At 49.6% G+C, this 19,985-nt stretch overlaps 2 protein-coding genes across 8 annotated transcripts in view; both read right to left on the bottom strand.

Annotated features, from left to right (window-relative positions):
- Positions 1-607: 607 nt before the first annotated feature.
- Tpm2 (tropomyosin 2) lies at positions 608-9,517 on the bottom strand. Of its 4 annotated transcripts, none has more exons than XM_034502248.2 (9): positions 9,273-9,516; positions 8,704-8,829; positions 5,610-5,743; positions 5,389-5,506; positions 5,226-5,296; positions 5,004-5,079; positions 4,350-4,412; positions 4,158-4,227; positions 608-758 (listed from the first exon to the last, which is right to left on the bottom strand). In XM_034502248.2, exons 1-9 carry the CDS (start codon positions 9,384-9,386, stop codon positions 676-678), a joined length of 855 nt encoding a protein of 284 aa, XP_034358139.1. In that variant the 5' UTR covers positions 9,387-9,516; the 3' UTR covers positions 608-675. The 4 variants fall into 4 exon arrangements, with proteins under 4 accessions (XP_034358139.1, XP_034358142.1, XP_034358143.1 ...); XM_034502251.2 differs by lacking the exon at positions 5,004-5,079 and adding an exon at positions 4,660-4,735; XM_034502252.2 differs by lacking the exons at positions 608-758; positions 5,004-5,079 and adding exons at positions 1,566-1,886; positions 4,660-4,735 and having other exon boundaries at positions 9,273-9,517.
- A 9,288-nt stretch (positions 9,518-18,805) lies between these two features.
- Tln1 (talin 1) overlaps positions 18,806-19,985 on the bottom strand; it is a 30,696-nt gene continuing 29,516 nt past the window's right edge. For all 4 annotated transcript variants that reach the window (XM_076935099.1, XM_076935097.1, XM_034503061.3 and 1 more), the window contains 2 exons: positions 19,474-19,602; positions 18,806-19,367 (listed from right to left, as the gene is read on the bottom strand). In XM_076935099.1, coding sequence (XP_076791214.1) covers positions 19,242-19,367; positions 19,474-19,602 — 255 coding nt within the window. In that variant the 3' untranslated portion in view covers positions 18,806-19,241. The remainder of the gene's footprint in view (positions 19,368-19,473; positions 19,603-19,985) is intronic.

Here is a 19,985-nt window from a genome sequence, read left to right as displayed (position 1 = left end):
GATCAAGACTCAGTCCTTCCAGTCTTAGTCTCTGAAGTACTGGGATTACAGGTCTGCACCACCACGCTTGGCTTTCCTAATCTTTGAGGACCTTGTGATTATTCTGAGCCTGACCTGTCAATCTAAGATAACCTCCTCCGTTTCAAATTCTTTGCTCATCCAAATAGTCCCTCTTTCTGGCTAATGTGGCATTTCCCAGGGTTAGAATATGAACCTCTTTGGGGCAAGAACACCTAGCAGTGTGTGTTAGGAGGTTGGCTTGGCCACACCTCTAAACTTCAATTCACACTGAGCCAGTCTTTCTGGCTTTTACCCTGTTGGAGGAAAATCTGTCCATCCTTGCAGTTTTGCCTTTAGAATGTCTGGCCCAGTGCCTGCTGGAACAGAGGTGTGCCAGGGATGGTGGCTCTGCCCTGTGGGGACCAAAGGCCAGTATAGTTTCCAAACTCCTAAAAAACCCCCTTCACACAGCTCACTTGCTGAGCCCGGCACCCACACCTCATAACTCCCACTGAAAATGGGACCAAACTACAGGAATGGGGGCCAGCCTTTACTCAGTCAGGGTCCTTGCAGCTGCCAACAGAAAAAGGCTTAAAGAGCCCTGGCATGCCAGTAACATCAGTTTATTGGCCTGAGTAGGCAACTATGCAGTCTGGTAGGCAGCAGAGCCAGCCCTTACAGGTTGTTGAGTTCCAGAAGGGTCTGGTCCAAGGTCTGGTGAATCTCCACGTTCTCTTCCTTGGCACTAGCCAAAGTCTCTGTGAGGGGAAGCAGCAGGTGAGGTGGGGGAGGGTAAACAGGAGGGAATCGAGACAGGGAGGGGAAGGCGACACAGCAAAACACATGTTAGGAGACACTTTATGGACCTGGGGTGTGTTATGTGACCTGGGGCATGTTAAGAGACCTGGGGCATGTTAGATCTGGGGCGTGTTAGGAGACCTGGGGCCTATGGTAGGGGCAAATGGGTGGACTGTTCAGACAAAAATCTTGTTCCAGCCCTTGGCTGGGGGAGTGACAATGGGATGGGGAGACATGTATTGTAAATGGGGTGCCTTCCTTTAGAAGGTTAGGACAGTTGGAAACAAAAGGAAAGACAAAGGTTCAACCAGGAAAGGGAAAGTCAGACAGACAGAACTGGGACAGAAAACAGACCTGCAGCAGCTGTGAAAGCCCCTCTTGTAGAGATCCAATACTTTTAACGACCTTCACTCCTGACCTTCTGGCCCCCTCCCTTGACCCCAGCACCCCATTTCCCTTTCAGCCATTCCCTCAGATCCTGGAATCCCAGTTAAGTACGCCAAGGCAAGGTTGGTGACGGGCTGCTGAGGAGGGAGGAAGGTGTGCTCCATGGACCTACATATAGCCACATGCATTGATTATCAGAAAGTGACAGGCTGGGAGTGCCATGCAGGAAGGTCTGTGGGAGGCATAGTGTGCAGAGGGAGAAGGGCTGAGTGCAAGGGGCTGTGAGTGCGGCACACAATGAGCACGGCAGTAAAAGTCAGGGTCTCAGGAGTGAAGCAGAGCTTTCAGAGTGAGGACGAGCTCTCTGGAGGAGAACAGCATAGAGACCAAGTTCAGAGTTTATTAAGTAGTGGAGGTCAGAGGATGGTGGGTAGATGACAGAAGAAAGCCAGTGCCAGAGTGGGTGGCGGGGGGGTGGGGGTGGTGGCAGATGTGTTCCTCAGGCTGCCCTCAGGCTGGCTGTGTAACGTTGCCAATTGGTGTTTTTCCTGGCTGCCCCCTCCCCTCAGAGAGAATGGAAAGAGGAGAGAAAGAGGCCCCGACAGCCACAGTGGGGACTCAGAGGGAAGTGATGTCGTTGAGAGCGTTGTCCAGCTCCTCGCTGATCGCCTTGTACTTCATCTTCTGTGCGTAGACTTCATCTGGGGTGTCGGGGGGGGGCATGGGGTGTCAGGGGGGCATGGGGAGAGGAGATGGAGAAGGGAGGAGGAGAGGAAGAAGATGATGAAATAGAAAACAGAATCAGAGGGGTGGACAGAAGAGAGAGACCGGAGGACAGGGTAGATAGCAGTCAGGGCTCCCTCTTCCCCGGCTCCTCTGCACCCCAACTTCACACACACAGACACACAGTCTGTCTGTCTGTCTGTCTGTCTGTCTGTCTCTCTCTCTCTCTCTCTCTCTCTCTCTCTCTCTCTCTCTAAAGCCTGTGGACCGTGCTCTGTGCAGGCAGGCAGGCATGCCTAAGAGGGAATGGAAGGGTGCTGACCAGGAGTCTAAAGTCCTAACCCTGGAGATAAAATTCCTGCCTGCCTGAGAAGATTGGGAACAGGAGACATGAGAAATAATGAAAGTAAATGGTTATCAGAGTGAAAGGGAAAGGCCAAGTTTGTTGATAATAGGAATAACCACTGATCAGAAAACACCTGCATTCCTGTTTTGGCCGAGCGTAACTCAAAGCAGTATCTTCCATGAGCAGTGTAAGCCCTCAGATCTGATCAAATAGTGGCTGGGGATTTAGCTCAGTGGCAGAGAACTTGCCTAGTATGTGTGAGGTTTTAGGTCTTAGGTTCAATCCCCAGCACTGAATTAAAAAACAAAAAACAAAAAAACAAAACAAAACAAAAAACAGTATTTGTTACAGAAGTCTTGGAGCTGCAGATAGTTCAGTGGTAGAGCACTTGTCTAAAACCTATGAGGCCTTGGGTTCCATCCCAGCACTGGGGCAGGGCTCTCTCTAATATCACTATTGTCTTGTGCTTAGAGATGGTAATTACTACATTAGTGTTATACAAGGCTAGCAACATCAGTATTGAGGAGCTTGTACCGGATCCTGTAATTCCAGCATTGTGGAGCCAGATTCCAGGGCATTGCCATAAATCTGAGGCCAGCCTGGTCTACACAGTAAGACCATGTCCAGTGAAAGTCAGCAAGAACTTGGAGTAGGGACTCGAGTATGTGGGCTCTTGTTTTGTTTTTTTTAAACCAGGGCCTCCTGTGTGATCTACCACTGCAGCCCTCAGGAATTCAACTTAATTTTGTGGATATGTATGTATGTATGTGTGTGTGTGTGTGTGTTTGCAGGGGTGTGTGTGCTGTGGTATCTTGTGAAGGTCAGAGGTCAGCTTTGTATTTTGGTCCTTAACTTTCACCTTGTTTGAGGCAAGGTCTTAGCATCACTTCAGATGCCAGGCCGTTGAGCTTCTTAGTCATTCTCCTGTCTCCACCACCCAGTTTCTATCCTATGGTGCTAGGAGCTGTTGCTGGGATTACAGACACAGACTACTGTGGTGGCTTTTACTTGACTTCTGGGTAATAGAAGTCATGTCCTCATGTTTGTGGGACAAGTGCTTTACTCAGTGAGCCACTTCCAAGCCCAGGAATATGTTGTCGTTTTTCTGATTAAAAAAAAAAAAAATGTCGTTCCAGGACAGCCAGGGCTATACAGAGAAACCCTGTCCCGAAAAACAAACAAACAAACAAACAAACAAACAAAAGTCAGGTGGGGCTGGATAGATGGCTCAGCAGGTTAAGAGCACTGACTGCTCTGCTCTTCCAGAGTTCAAATCCCAGCAACCACATGGTGGCTCACAACCATCTGTAATGGGATCTGGTGCCCTCTTCTGGTGTGTCTGAAGATAGTTACAGTGTGCTCATATATACAAAATAATAAATCTTTTAAAAAAAAAAATGTCAGGAGTCCCAACATTTTTATTTCCAACACTAAGGAGGCAGAGGCAGGAGGATCTCTGTGAGTTTGAGGACAGCCTGGTGGTCTATACATTGAGCTCCAGGACAACCAAGGCTACACAGAGAACCCCTGTAGAGGTGTTTTGCCTGTGTGTCTGTTCACTGTGTGCAGGCCTGGTTCCTACAGAAGCCAGGAGGTGTTAGATCCCCTAAAACTGGAGTTATAGAATGTGTAGAAGCCTGGACTCCAGCCTGGGTCCTCGGGAAGAGCAGCCAGTGCTCTTAACCACTGAGCCAGCTCTCCAGCCCCCAGCAGTCTGTTTTCCACTCTTCGGGGAATCCTTGTTATTCTAAACCCAGAAGCAGGGGGTAGCCAGACTTAATTGCTTGGGTTGTGGGCGTGGCCTGGCAGAGTCTGCAGAGCCCTGGGTAACCCAACTCACTTAACAGACACAGTGAGATAAGGACAGGCTGGCGTGACGGGTGTGGAGGGGCATCCTTTTTACCTTCCAGGTCATCAATGGTTTTCTCCAACTTTGCCACAGACCTTTCAGCAAACTCTGCTCGGGTCTCAGCCTGAAATATAAAGGAGGGATAGAAGACATGGCCAAGAAAGAGGCCTCCCCAGAGAGAATGTCCCTTAAGTCGCCCTTCTGTCTCATCCCTACCCCTCAGTTTCCTGCCACAGGTACTCTCACCTCCTTCAGCTTCTCCTCCAGAAGTTTGATCTCTTCTTCGTATTTGTCCTCTTTGGTGGAATACTTTAAGAGACATACACATGCCACCATCAGAGAACCGCTTCAGCGATCCTGAATCCTTCAGCTCCACACTGAGCCCCTCAGGCTCCGGCCACCATCAGAGAACCGCTTCAGCGATCCTGAATCCTTCAGCTCCACACTGAGCCCCTCAGGCTCCGGTCGACCTTCATTAAGCACCTAGCCCTCCCTCCCTAAGCCCTCCCCTCCGCTATGAGCAGCCCCTTTCTCACTGCCCCTCCCCACCCTATACCTTGTCCGCTTGGGCTTCCAGGGATTTCAAGTTGTTGGTAACAATTTTCAGCTCCTCCTCTAGGTCCCCACATTTACTGCAGGGGCGTGTGGCAGGATGGAGCGTGAGGGCACAGTGAGGTGAGACAGTGGGGCACCGGGAGGGGTGGCACAGTGGGGGAGGGGCGGAGGAGAAAAGAGAAGAGCAAAGTGGTGAGAGTGACAGAAGGCCGAGTTTGGAAGCCCCGCCCCCGCCCCATTCCTACTGCAGGAGAGAGACAGTAGCCTGAGACGCTGAGCTGGGGAGGGATGTGAGGTGAGTGAGAAAAGGTGCCATTGCCTAGAAAGGCCCAGAGAGGCTACTACCTCCTCCTCTGAGGCTATCAGCGACTTGAGGGCCTGGTCCATGGTTCGAAGCTCCTCCTCCAGCTGCCTGGCTCGGCTGGGGGCAGCGGGCATATATCAGAGGACAAAGCCTGTTCCTGTGGCCTCTGGCCTGGGGAACTGCCTGACCACGGTGCACAGTGTCCCCCAGCTGAGCCCTCAGGCCGAGTTCTACCGGTCCATTCACATCCAGGGTACCCTTACCTCTCAGCCACCTCGGCTCTCTCTTCAGAGCGCTCCAGCTCTCCTTCCAGGATCACCAGCTTCCTGGCCACCTGAGGGGATGTGGGAGAGAGAAGTAGGTCAGTGGTGACCACCTGGGACTTTGGGGATTGCTGGTCAAAGTGAGCGGGGACAAGGCCGGCACCTCCTCATATTTGCGGTCTGAGTCCTCAGCGATGTGCTTGGCTTCCTTCAGCTGCATCTCCTGCAGCTCCATCTTTTCTTCATCCTTCATGGCCCGGTTTTCAATGACCTTCATTCCTCTGAGAAGCAGGGACAGAAGTGTGTGTGAGGCCAGTGCCAGCAGAGATGGGTTCCTCCCTCTGCAGTCCCTACCCTGCCTTATTTCAGGGCCCCCTTCCCCACCTCTCGCTCTCGTCAGCCGCTTTCTCAGCCTCCTCCAGCTTTTGCAAGGCTGTAGCCAGGCGCTCCTGTGCCCGATCCAACTCCTCCTCCACGAGCTGAATGCGGCGGTTCAGAGAGGCCACATCTGCTTCAGCCTGTGGGTCAGAGGTCAGAGGTCAAAGGACTTTTTATGCTTTAGTTAGGATCTGCTAGATTCTAAGAACAGTACATTTCTTTTCAGAATCTTAGCTTTCTGCTTTCTAAGTCTTCAACTATTTCCCACATGCAAACCATCTTCTACCTAGAGAAAAACCTGTGTTCCCCCACAAGCGCCATTCTCCTGACGGTTTCTCTTCCGCATTATGCAGGGTTAGCGATTAGGTGGTTGGTCCCAGTAGCTCCCCTGAGAGCACTTGAAATGCTAACACCTAAGTCTGAGGCAGCTCTGATTCCTACAAAGCAGAGCCTGGCTCAGGTAAAGCGGGGAATAGGCAAGAATCCAGACTTTGCCGCTACTAAAAAGCAGCCAATCACAAAATGAAGTTCTGTGATATCACCAGTTGCCAGGCAGACTTCCCAGCCGGGGACTTCAGAGGCAAGGGGGGCCTGTAAGGAACCATGGCTGTAACAAGGGGCTTCCTGCCAAGGTGACAGTGGGGTGGGGGAAGGGAGAACAAGTGATGACACTCAGACTCTGAATATGGAAAGAACTTTTGGAGAAGGTCCATAGGGACCCAGGATACCCTGAGAAACAGACGCAGGGAGGAGCAGGGTTGCCCATAAAGGAAAATGACAACAGCAGCGTGGTTTTTAAGTGCACTGGCTCAGAGTCAGACTGTCGTCTTAGAGTCATGGCTCGGCTACTCCACACTTGTTATATGACCTTGGGTAACACAATTTGGCTTCCTGAAGCCTCAGTTTCCTCCTTCATAAATCAGAGTTAACAATCACAGCTTCTTAGGACACTTCTGAGATCATGTACTATTTCTCCACAGGGCCACAGGGGAGGCTCATAAACGCAACAGGTTTTCAGCTCCACGATAGACTCACTCAACTGAGCCCTCCAAGGAGGGGGCTGGGACTCTTGTGCCTTTAAGAAAAAGTATTTCTTTTTATTTTATGTGTATCAGCGTTTTGCCTGCCTGTATGTGTGTGTACTTAGTGCCCATACGGTTGGGAGGCCCTGGGAACTGAACCCAGGTGTTCTTCAAGGGCAGCCAGTGCTCTGAACCACTGAACCATCTCTCCAGCCCCCTGCTCCCGGCTTTTTTTTTTTTTTTTTTTTTTTTTTTTTTTTTTTAATAAGCTCCCAGTGGATTCTAATGATAAGCCACCTATGGAAACAGTGACATTCTGAATACATTGCCTGCTTAGAGTCATCCCTGTAAAAATGTCAGATGACCCTGTCTTGTTCTCCAAGACAAAATCATAGAGACCCCTGTAGAGATTTAAGATCAAAAAGAAGAAGGACTAGACTAGTGGAGGGGAGGGAAGGAGCGGAGAGGAGGAGCTAGGTGGTAGCACTGGGGGTGGGTGGGGCTGGCAGAGAAGGCAGACCCTGGGCAACACTGAGGAGGGAGCAGGAGAAACACATCACCATATATAGAAAGCAGTTTATAGCTTGTCCTCCAGGTGCCTTCAGTACCTGGAGTTTGGCCACTTAGAACAAGAGGCCATCACGGGCACAGGGCCCAGTGACTCAATGTGGAAACACTCTGGGGACAGCATAAGGGAGAACGGCTCTGGGGGACACTGGGGAGATGGTGGTGGTGGGGCAACAAATGCCTGCTGAGCTCAGGGAGTCTTAGGGTCCTTATAAGACTGATATCCTGCCATGTCTGCTCTTCTAACCTATGGCTGCTGGCTGCTCTTCCACCACAGGGGAGATGCCACTGCTCCCAATGGATGAAGGGCAAACAAAAGAGAGCAGAGGAATTGAGGCGCCGCCTAAATTAACTGCTATGTTCAAGGCAACACTACAAACTTGGTCTGCATTTCCTATTTATGACTGGCAGGGCTGTCGGCTTCCCCAACTGTCCCTACTCCCCCTCCTCACCCCCCACCAAGCTCCTTGGGTTTCCAGTCTTGCCTCCAGCTGTACTGAGCCTGGGTTATTTATAGAGTATCAGATGCTCAGGGTCAACTTTGCTAGCAGCTGCAGGGCAATTCCTTCCCAAGTGCCAGAGCTCATAGAGAACCAAACCTGGAGACTAGAGGCTGAGGAAGCCCAGCCCGGAGGGGTTTGGGGGAGGGAGAGAGAATGAGCGATACAAACGCCATCTCAGGTGTTCAGACCACGGCTTACACCCTAGTTACAGACTCATCTTAAATTTAAAATGAGAAACTGAGGCAAGGAATGGTGAAAGTGGAGCATCCAAAGTCACATGACTAGGCTGCATCTAAAGTCACATGGCCAGGCTGCCCCAAGATGTGAGTTGGGAATGTTGGGAAGCAACAAAGTCTGGTTGGAAATGGACAGAGAAACCTCAGGGTAAGCAGAGCCTGGCCAAGGTGGCTGCTTTGGCAACTGTGGCCCTGTCCCTCTGCCCTGTGGCCTGGCCTGGGCTTGAGGTTGACAGCTTAATGAGGGTAAATGAGGAGCCATTAGAACCTGAGCTGAGGTTCCAGGGCAGCCATCCTGCTGGTGCCAGAGGTCGGGGGTGGGGACTTCCTAAAGGCTCCTTAGCGCTGCAACTGAAATCAGAGCCTCGTCTTTGGAGCGCCTCAGCTTTCCTGCCCCTCACACTCAACCCCAGCCCTCAGACACACCAAACACAGCTGCAGCCTCCTCCTCTTCACTCTCAGAGGGGAGGATTAACTAAGAGGGAGGGTAAACTCTCACCTCCCACCCTTCACGGTGACTCCACAGTGACTCACCACTTGATCACTGCACATTCTAAGGGCTGGAACCCAGAGGAATTACTGAGGCAGAGTCCTATCGGGAAGTAGTAGGTGGTTTTGATTTACCTAGTGTCTTGGGTTACTTGTGTAAACCTGCCCTCGGTGGTGTTACAGAGAGGAAACCTGTCTGTTCTGGTGCTGGAGAGACCTGGTCCCTTTCTCCATTCTCGACCATGCCTGGGGTTCCTTTAAACCTCCCCAAGACCACACTCACGTCGGTGGCCTTCTTCTCAGCCTGCTCCAGTTTCTCCTGGGCATCTTTCACAGACTCGGAATACTTTTCCACCTCATCCTCTGTCCCCTTCAGCTTCTTCTGGAGGGCCTGCTGCTCTTCCTCCAGCTGTGGAAGATGGAGATTTGATCAGCTAGCTCTGGGTCAGGGCCCAGAGGCAAGGAAAGAAGACAGAAGGTCTGGGAAGATTTGTGTGTGTGTGTGTGTGTGTGTGTCTGTGTGTGCGTGCTGGGGTGAGGGGGGTCTTCTAGGAGATTCTTGGAGATTGTTGGGGGAGAAGAAGGGTAACCGGAAGGACAATCCGATAGTCAGTAGTGTTAGGAGGCCCTGGGAGGAGAAAGTAACAAGACTCAAGGAGCTAGGACCCATTGCAGCTGTGTAATGACAGGGGTGGTAACTGGGCACTCCCCAGGCCATGGTGGGTGGGGTGTAGCCTCTAGTTAGGGCTGAGCTGTGGAGGGTCCTGTGAAATCCAGCCCTCACACTGATGAAGGCATTGGAAAGCAGACTCGAGGCTGGGGGAGGGCAGGGGAGGTTACACTGGGCCCCACCTGCTTGCATCGGTCTTCAGCTTGCTTCTTGTCGGCTTCGGCCTGTTCCGCGCGGTCGATGGCATTCTCCTTGTCCAGTTTCAGCATCTGCATCTTCTTCTTGATGGCGTCCATGGCTGCAGTGGGGAGTGGGCCGGCGAGCGAGCGGTGGAGAGTAGCTAGACTGGGCTAGCCGCGAGCGCTGGATGCACGGGGGACAGGTCAGGAGGACCAAGAGGGACTGTGATATCCCAGCAGCGCGGGCGCCTAAAAGGCGGGGAGGAGCCGGGCGGAGCCGGGGGACCAGGACCCTCCCCCACCAAGGCCCAAACCTTGTAGGGGCAGAAGCATTGCCCGGTCTCCGGGCGCGGCCGCCCCTTGCGCCCACCCCTCGGGTCCGCCCCCTCGGGTCCCGGCCCCGCCTCCTCTCTTCCCCAGCCAGCCGTCGGAAGCAAAACTAGCTCACTGCTGGCTGCAAAAACCTTGGTCAGCAGAGGCCACAAGACCCTTGGGCCGGGGGCTCAGCGCTTCCTCTGAGTGACAGGTCGGCCCAGCGGCAGCTGTGGCTGGGGCCCCCGGGGCTATTTCAGGGCGTGAGCTCACGGCAGCTGCCTGGGCACAGAGACCGCGTGCCCTCCCTCAGCTAGCAGCAGCCGCTACCCTTAATTTAGAAGTTTCCTGTAAATCCCCCCAGATTAAATGTCTCTTGGGAGGCGGATCTCCTGCACGCCTCGAGTGCCTCAGTTTACCCCGGGTCCCAGACTCCGGTTTTACACTACCGTCGTGGAGGTGGTGGCTAAGTCTTTTCTTGTGCTTGGGGAAACTGAGGCAGGAGGACTGCTTCCCCCAAGGACGGGCCTGGCATCTATTAACCTAGTGTTCCTTCCCAGTTTCAGTGCCTAGAGCCAGGTCTTCAGCGCCTGCCCGCCCCGCCCCCCACGTGCCCCGCATATTTTCCACGAGGCTGAGGCCGGGCTGGCCAGGGCGCTCTCCCCACCCCCACTCCCACCCGGGACAAGGCGCTCCCGCCCCCTCGGGCTCTGACTGCTCCCCCTTTCGCCTCTCTCTCTTTCCCTGGCGCCCGCCCTCCTCTTCCCTTCTCCCAGCGGACTCGGCGGTCTTCCCCAACGGGCCAATTTGACTCCGAATTTTCTTTTCTGCCCTTTTTTGGGGTTGTTTCTCCGTGGGGAGGCGGGGCCGGGCCACGGAGAGCCGAAGGGAACGTGGGGAAGAATTACGCAGCCACCAGGCGTAGGGAGCGGGCGGTGAGAGGTCCCCTCCTCCGAGGCTTCCTACAAACAGCGCCGGAGCTGGGCGAGGGTGGCGGGGTTCTTTCTGCTCGCTGGGGTGGGCGAGGGGAGCGAGCGCTGAGGCGTCCCAGAGGGGGCGCCTCTCCCCGACCAGCATATGCAGAGGAGTCGGAGGCCTGAGATTTGCTGGTGGGCTGGGGACCACCGTAGGAATCCTGGGGAGGAGGGCTGGCGGGTGTGTAGGGGACACAGAGTGAATCCCCATCTGCTTTGTTGTCTACTAACTAGACCCACAGTAACTAGAGCACGTTTGACCTGACCTCGCTTGTTGACTCCAGTCCTAAACTCTGTACAAGACAAAGATGTCTCATCCATCCAGTAAGCCTATGCTAGACCGCCAGGGTTTAGCTTTCACCCCTCCTAGTCCTTCACTGTTCATATGCACAAACCCCTGGGGAGCCTTCTAGCTACTAATCAGATGGCTCCTTGAAGTGGACAGTTCCTGTCACTTTCTGGGTCTGCCGTGGGGCCATGGTCTTCCTTGGTCTTGGTTCTCTAATTTGCCTGGCTTTTGCTGCCAAGGTTAGTGTGTGTGTGTGTGTGTTGTTTTTTTAAGTTAGTGGAATAGAAAATCCTTCAATTTTCTAAGTGCCCTTCCCTATTCCTTTTGTGCCTTCAAGATTAAAAAGAGAGAGAGACAGACAGAGAGAGAGAGACAGAGAGAGAGAGACAGAGAGAGGAAGGAAGGAAGGAAGGAAGGAAGGAAGGAAGGAAGGAAGCTACTCACATTTCTTAATATGGTAGAAGCACTCTTTGTTTGGGTCCCTGCCTACTTCACTAGCCTCTTCTACAGTTCCCAGCCTCGCTCCAATACTCAGACTTTACCTTACAGTCATACTGAGCTATGGACAAGGGCTGGAAATAGCCATCCATACCTTTCTCAACAGTGTCCACATTTTATGCATTCTGTTCCCTCACTCTACAACACCCTTCCCCGAAGCTAATTCCTAGTGGCCTTTAAGATCAAGTGTCAGCTCTTCTGGGAAGTCTTCCCTGGCTGCTTCCCTCCTGGCCTACTAGGTGCTCGTTTTCCCATGAACTTTCTCAGCCTAGTCTCCTGCTACAAGCCTTGTACCTGTTTGTCTTGTGCGGCCTGCAGAAAAAGGTCTCTTGTTCTCTGTTCTGAGTCCTCAGCTCCTTCCTTGAATAGTACCATGCTTAGACAGCACTTTGTAAACATTTGGCAGATGTGGTTTTTACATAGATCTTCCAGGCACTCAAATGTGACAACTAATAAGGAGAAGTTAGAGAAATAAATGGCCTAGTGTAGAACTCCTCAATTATTTTTGGTATTAGACCTCCTTATGCTCTTAGAAATTATTGAAGACTCCTCAATAGCTTCTGCTACAGTGGATGTTATCAGACATCTCCACTTGCTGTATTAGGCTGCAAGCCCAGAAAAGGTAAAGATACTTATGAATTCATTAAAAATCACAAAGATTAAGTCTGGAGGTGTAGCTTAACTAGTGTTCGCCCAACATGCACCAAGACTCTAGGCTCAGTCCTGAGCACAGCATGAGCTAATCAGGGTGGTACACACCTCGAATCCCAGCACGCAGGAGATGGGGATTTGAGCATCAGATGTTCTAGGTCATCTTCTACACATCCCAGACTGAGGCTAATCTGGACTACAGCTAGACATATTTTATACAAAACCACACACACACCTATTATATACTATCACGTTAATATAAATAGCACTTGAACTAAAAAAGCATATCTTCCTCCCTCAAATCAGGGAAGCATGATAAATGTACATTTATTTATTTATTTATTTATTTATTTATTTATTTATTTATTTAGACAGGGTTTCTCTGTATAGCCCTGGCTACCCTGGAACTCACTCTGTAGATCAGGCTGGCCTCAAACTCACATATATCTGCCTACCTCTGCCTCCCAAGTTCTGAGACTATAAGCATGCACCACCACCACTTGGCAAGAAATTATTATATTTTTGCTATCTGGGAAATGGTTGAGGCGGAGTCTCATGTGCTTACCCACACTGGCTGGTCTTGAATTTCTGAGGATGGCCCTGAATTTTATCTATCTATCTGTCTGTCTGTCTGTCTGTCTGTCTATCTATCTATCTATCATCTATCTATCCTTTAGCTAGGGTCTCTCTATGTGGTCCTAGCTAACCTGGAACTTGCTGTGTAGATTGGGCTGGGCTGGAACTTTTAGCCACCTTCCTCTACCTGGGATCATAGATGTGTGCACCATGTCTACTTTGAACTTCTTATCCTCTATTTTTGGGTAATCATTTACTCATACATAATTTTGTTATGTCGTTGATTGGTCATTTGGAAAATACTGATTCACTGAGCCACACATATGTCCCAAGTGTTGACATCTCAATAAATCCACTATACTAAAACATCACATTCTTTAACATCTTGATTTGTTTCATTGGAGAGTATACAACCATGTTTTAAGTGTCAGAGAAAGGCTACTCCGAGTTAGGATTTTCAGTTGAAAATTTGAATTGTATAATTGGTAGCAAATACTGTCAGATTTTTCTCTGAAGTGACAGAGCCATCATTCCTTTTTGAGAACAGGTCTATCAGCTATCCAAGTCTGAGAGCCACACTTTGTCAGTCACTCTTCAAGGAAACATGCTATTACACACACACACACACACACACACACACACACACACACACACACTTACATATGATCATACCAAATGGATCACACTTAAAAATGCTCTGCTTTTCTCAGGAAAGTCATCACACTTCAGTATGCAGAACTGCTCTGAGCATATATCAGAGTTCATCAGAAGGATTACAGAAAAGGCGTAGTTACCCAAGTCATAATTCTAGCACTGGGAAGTAGAGACAGAAGGTTGAGAAGTTCAAGGCCAGCTTTGGCTACACAGTGAATTTGAGGCCAGCCCAGTCTACATGAGACCCTGCCTCAAACAACTATAACAACAATAACACACACAGGGAGGAAAGGAGAGAAAAACGTTTTTGCTTAAGAATTTAGATCCAGGGGGCGGGAGGGCTAGCTCAGCAGTTAAGAGCCATCACTTCATTTCCAAAGGCCTCAGGTTCACTCTCAGTACCCACATGGCAGCTCACAACTAACTACCTGTAACTCCAGTTCCAGGATCTGACATCCTCAAATCAACATACTTGCAAGCAAAACCCACCAATGCACATAGAAACTTTAAGGGGAGAAAAAAAAATTAAGATTCAGGGCTGGAGAGCTGGCTCCTTAGTTAAGAGCACTTGCTGCTCTTGCAAAGGACCCAGGTTTGGTTCCCAAAGCAGCTCACAAGTGCCTGTAACTTCAGGTCTAGAGAACACAGCGCCCTCTTCTGGCCTATGCAGGTATGTCACACATGTGAAGCCACTCACAAACACTGAAGTGCAACACACATGAACACCAAATAAAAGTCTTCAGCACCTGAAAGTGACAGTCTGGTGGATCTCTCTGAGTTCAAGGCCAGAGCGATATACATAGCAAGTTGCAGTCTAGCCAGAGCTACATAGTTAGGCTCTTCTTTAAAAAAAAAAAAAAAAAAGCATGAATCAGGATTGAAGATGTAGTTCACTTGGTAGAGTGCTTGACTACCATGCATGAAGCATGAGGCATTGATTCAATCTCCAGAACCAAATAAACTTGGTAGGATGGTCCACACGTACAATCCCACAGCACTTTAGAGATTGGAGAGAGGAGCATCAGATTCCCAGTCATCCTTGGCTACACAGTGAGGGCCAGGCCAGCCTGGCTTTCATGACATCCTGACCGGCCCTGCATATTTGAATGTGTGTATGCTCGCCTGTGCATGCAGTGTGGAGGCAGGAGGTGGATATCAGGTATCTTCATTTATTGCCCTTTACCTTATTTCTATTATGCATTTTGTTTTATTTTTGAGACAGGATCTTGTAATGAATGTGGCGGAGCTTGGCATTTAGGCTAGACTGGCTGGCCACTGAGTCCTCAGTACCTGCCTGTCTCTGACTCTTAACAGTAGGGTATAGACACACACAGCTTTTACATCTTGCCTGCAGACCCCAAGTTCAGGTCTTCATGTTTGAGGCATCTCCCCAGCCCTGAGAATGGAGTGATGGCTTAGTGGGTAAGAACTTACCGAACCAGCATGAGGCTTGGAGTTCATATCCCAGCACCAACATAAAAATCTAAGTGTGGCCCTTATATGTATGTATCTTTAACCTCAGCATTGTGGTTGGTGGAGATACTAGCCTAGGCCAGGATCAGTGACAGAGCCAGTCTCTAGGGGATAAAGTGGAGAGGGATAAACCAGAACACCTAATGTCCTCTGGCCACCTCATATGCATATACTTTTGTATGTGTGCATGCATGTATGCACATACAAACAATGCTACATTCATACGTGTTAAGTGCACACACACCAAAAATCTAGAAGACAGTAAAATTAATCAGTTTTTTACAATTTATCCAGGACCTTTTTTTTCTTTTGAATAAAGGTCTCAGAGTATATAGTTTATGTTGGCTTTGTACTCTTGATTCTTCTGTCTCATACTGAAATGACAGGGAAGAGACAACATGTTTACAATACTGGGGAACACTATTTTTTTTTTTTTCAAGACAGGGTTTCTCTGTGAAGTCCTGGGTGTCCTGGAACTCACTCTGTAGACCAGGTTGGCCTTGAACTCACAGAGGTCTGCCTGCCTCTGCCTCCTGAGTGTTGGGATTAAAGGTGTGTGTTGCCACTGCTCGACTCCAGAACATTCTTAAATAAGTAGACTGTAGCAGTTCACATCACTAATCCCAGCACTCGGGTGGCAGGGCAGGTGGGTCTTTATGAGTTTCAGGCTAGCCAAAGTCACATAGTGAAACTCTGACGAAAAAACAAAACAAATTAAAAAGAACCTTCTTAAATGAAGTTGCATTTATGTCTTACATGACCATTAGTATACGTTGGGGCCATTGCCTTGCTCTGTGCTCAGATGAGTATTTTTGCACTGTGTAATGTTGAGGCTGTGAAGAAGAGAGTTCTTTTCAGAGCTTCATTATGAAACTAATTTTGACATCTGGATAGCTCAAAGGGTCTTTGGAGAGTCTCCGGAAAGGGGACCTCACCTGAAGAATAGCCGGAGGCTGCTGGAGCATCCTCCCAGGCTTCCAAGCTATCGCTGTAGAGATGTACATGATTGGTGGCTATTCCTGAGGACACAAGGAAGTGCTGGCTGGAATGAGCAGCTGTCCCAGGCTTGTAGCTGGAGCTCGGTCTAGATTATGGTTCACGTGGGAGGCTGTGGAAGAGACTTGATCTCCAAGGCCCTCAAGTCACAGTATTATGACATTGAATCTGGGGTTCAGGGCCCACAGCAGCATGCAGTGGAGTTATCAGTCTGTGCGTCAGAGAAGTGATAATGCATCTTGATTTTCCAGCGCTTAGCACAGGCATGGCTTAGTAAATATTGAATGAATGAATCACAGGAGACAGGGGTGATGGTAGGAAGTTGCCATTGTCCTTAATGGGCTTCCCTGGGGAGGACAAAGTATTTCCATCCACTTTAAACTTACTGTAATGGAAGGAAGCTGATGGTGATAGGTACCCAGAGTAGCAGCAAATGAGTGCTGTTTTCTAATTGGAGGGAGAGATACTGAAATACACTGGGCAGCAGGATTGGCTAAAAAAAAAAAAAAAAAAAAAAATCACATGTAAAAACACTGGCTAACGCAAAAGGACTGTCAAGCTTTGAGCAGAGGCAGCGAGTACAGAAAGAAGCCTGAGACAGTATGTAAAAACCTTGACTGGCTTATTGACAGTGTCCTTTGCCTTACAGAAGCTTTGCAATTTTATGAGGTCCCACTTGTCAATTCTTGATCTTAGAGCATAAGCCATTGGTGTTCTGTTCAGGAACTTTTCCCCTGTGCCTAGGTATTCGAGGGTCTTCCCCACCTTCTCTTCTATTAGTTTCAGTGTATCTGGTTTTATGTGAAGGTCTTTTATCCACTTGGATTTGAACTTTGTACAAGAAGATAAGAATGGATTGATTTGCATCCTTCTACATGCTGACCTCCAGTTGAACCAGCACCATTTGCTGAAAATGCTGTTCTTTTTCCACTGGATGGTTTTAGCTCCTTAAAGGACACTGTCAATAAGACAAAGCGGCAACCAACAGATTGGGAAAAGATCCTAACCAATCCTACATCCAATAGAGGGCTAATATCCAAGATATACAAAGAACTCAAGAAATTATACTCCAGACAACCAAATAGCCCTATTAAAAAATGGGGTACAGAGCTAAACAAAGAATTCTCAACGGAGGAAACTCAATTGGCTGAGAAGCACCTTAAGAAATGCTCAACATCCTTAGCCATCAGGGAAATGCAAATCAAAACAACCCTGAGATACCACCTCACACCAGTCAGAATGGCTAAGATCAAAACTCAGATGATAGTAGATGCTGGCGAGGATACAGAGAAAGAGGAACACTCCTCCATTGTTGGTGGGACTGCAAGCTGGTACAACCACTCTGGAAATCAGTCTGGCGGTTCCTCAGAAAACTGGACCTAGCATTACCTGAGGATCCAGCTATACCACTTCTGGGCATATACCCAGAAGATGCTCCAACATATAACAAGGACATATGCTCCACTATGTTCATAGCAGCCTTATTTATAATAGCCAGAAGCTGGAAAGAACCCAGATGTCCCTCAACAGAATGGATACAAAAAAATGTACATTTATACAATAAAGTATTACTCAGCTATTAAAAATAATGAATTTGAGAAATTCTTAGGTAAATGGATGGAACTAGAAATTATCATCCTGAGTGAGTTAACCCAATCACAAAAGAACACACATGGTATTTACTCACTGATAAGAGGATGTTAGCCCAAAAGCTTGGAATAGCCAAGACTCAACTCACAGACCACATGACGCTCATGAAGAAGGAAGACCAAGTGTGGAGTAGTAACTACTTAGTAGTAGTAACAAAAATACTCAAGGGAGCAAATATGGAGACAAAGTGTGGGACAGAAACTGAAGGAGGGGCCATCTGGAGACCATTCCACCTGGGTATCCATCCCATGTGCAGTCACCTAAGCTAGACACTGATGTGGACAGCTGGATGTGCATGCTGACAAGAACCTGGTATAGCTGTCTCCTTAGAGGTCTGACAGAGACTGACACATTCAGAGGATGACACTCACAGCTAACCATTGATCTGATCAAGGGTTTCCCAATTGAGAGGTTAGAGAAGACTGAAGGAGCAGAAAGGGTTGGTGGCCCCATGAGGAGAGCAACAATACCAACCAACCACAGCTCCCCAGGGTCTAAACCACCAGCCTGGGAGCATATAGGGAGGGACCCATGACTCCAGCTGTATATGTAGGGGAGGATGGCCTTGTCGGACATAGGTGGGAGAGGAGATTCTTGGTCCCATGAAGGATGAACACCGAGTGGGGGGGAATGTGAGGGTGGGGAGGTGGGAGTGGGATGGTAGGTGGGGGCACAGTCTCATAGAAGCATGAGGAGGGGGGTGGGATAGTTTCTTTCTGGGTGGTGGGGGAAAGTGGGGTAAGGGGATAAAATCTGAAATCTAAATATAATACCCAATAAAAACAAACAAACAAACAAACAAAACCAAAACCTTGACTGGCTCCCTCTGTGGAACAGCCAAGACAAGCCAGGAAGCTACAGTCAGTAACCAACTCTTGACTGGCCTCTAGGGGTCACTCTGCTCCTCTAACTATAAAGTCTCAGCCTAGATTGTTTTGCTTGATAACTGCATCAGATAATCTTACACACAAAAGAACTCGCGCACGTGTGCGTATGTACACACATACACACACCTTAAAAAAAAAAAAAGGATTTGTGTATCCTAGGGGCCAGAAGTGGGCATTTCTATTTGTCTGCCTCTGCAAGAGCAGCCAGTGCTGCTGTGCTCTCTCCAGTCCTTTTTTTTTTTTTTTTTTTTTTTTTTTTTTAAAGTGAAGTTGCTTTTGAAAAATGGAATTTGGCCACGGACTAAATCGGCAATCCCTTTCTGTACTCTCTCCTGGTTATGAAGAATAACGTGTACTGCTAGCCAGACAGAAGCGACAGGTGCTGTCCCAGGGCACTTGGAGCTTAAGTGTGACCAGTGATGGAATAGCGGAGAGCAGCTCTGCAGGCAGTCTCCAGGCAGGGTGACTGTTGGGTGCAGGGAGGAGAAAGGGGCCGATGGGCAGTCTGCTCTCATCAACGCTCCTCCAGAGCCCCTGAGGAACCTCTCCCATCTCCTCAAAAAGCCAGGCTGCAGCTGCAGAATCACTTTTATTGGAGCATGACCTGTTTGGGTTTATAACCCCCCAGCTCCACAGGTAGCTGGGTAGGGGATATAGTATCAAAAAGGGAGGAGTTGAGCTGCTGTGGCCATGGGGGCTGGCTGGCAGCTGCTGGCAGCTGGGGCCCTGGCAGGTTCAAACTGAGGTACGGCAGCGTTAATAATACTCTTGGAGCGTTAATACTCTGGAGGGGGGCAGGCACTTAGGGGCCCTAGGGTGCAAAGGCACTTGGGAGTCAGGGAGAAGACACAGCTTGCAGAGGGACTGACTGGGCAGGGCCAGGCCCAGGGTTTGGCAGGCACTTTGGGGGAGTGCTGGGGTTGGGCAGCTTGGGTCCTGAGCAGCCCAGAAGGCTTTGGTAGTGGCAGGCACAGTCTCTGGGCTGGGTCTGCATTAAATACATGGGGCTTCCTTAGTGCTCGTCTCGAAGCTCTGAGGGCAAGAACTTGTACTGCTGCTGCCGGATCTGGGCAAGCTTTTTCCGAGCCTCTTCCAGCTCTCGTTCTTTCCGAAGCATCTCTTCCTGTGCTGCGATAATCTGAGGGATAAAGGGCCAAGCAACTCAGGAAGATGTGCGCTAGGGACAGAAGCAGGGGGATAGTGTAGGCAACAGTGTCCCCAAGAGTGTCTTCTGAGAGGCTCACCTGGGCAATGCCCCCAACCATTTTCTCCTTCACCACCACCGTCTCATTCTCCTGGTCTTCGAAGGCTGCAGCCTTCTGGGCCGCCTTTACCAGGTTATCTGAGGCCCTCTTCACTGCATTGCCAGCAGCCTGCAGAGGGAGCAAACAGCAACTCCTGAACTCAGGGTTCTAGTTCAGAGACCGTTCGTTATCATAGTACACAGTGCTAACCATCAACCTCTACAGCACAGGGCCACCTAGGAAGGGAGTCTCAAGGAAGGACTGTCTGGATTAGGTCGGCCTGTGGTTGTATCTGTGGAGAATTGTCTTGACTGCAACTATCACCTGTGGGCAACGCCAGTCTTTGGACAGGGGACTCTGGATTCTAAGAGGAGGAAAAGCCGAACACTGGCATGCAGCCAGGAATTCTCAGCTCTCTGCTCTTGCCTGTGAATGTAATTTACGAGCTGCTTCAAGTTCCTGCTACCTTGAGTTCCCACCATCTGATGGTCTATAATCCAGAATCCTGAGCC

Source organism: Arvicanthis niloticus, chromosome 5, assembly GCF_011762505.2.
Source record: "Arvicanthis niloticus isolate mArvNil1 chromosome 5, mArvNil1.pat.X, whole genome shotgun sequence".
NCBI lineage: Eukaryota > Metazoa > Chordata > Mammalia > Rodentia > Muridae > Arvicanthis > Arvicanthis niloticus.
Note: the sequence above shows the minus strand (reverse complement) of the source record. Positions and strands in the feature narration are given on the sequence as shown.

Excerpts from the sequence above, each read along its gene's own strand:
- Tpm2 (XM_034502252.2), bottom strand. The coding sequence starts at position 9,386 with ATGGACGCCATCAAGAAGAAGATGCAGATGCTGAAACTGGACAAGGAG. Across the intron at positions 4,736-5,225 it reads AGAGCCGAGGTGGCTGAGAG|TAAATGTGGGGACCTAGAGG; the intron begins GTAAGGGTACCC and ends ACGCCCCTGCAG. Across the intron at positions 4,413-4,659 it reads TGGAAGCCCAAGCGGACAAG|TATTCCACCAAAGAGGACAA; the intron begins GTATAGGGTGGG and ends TGTCTCTTAAAG.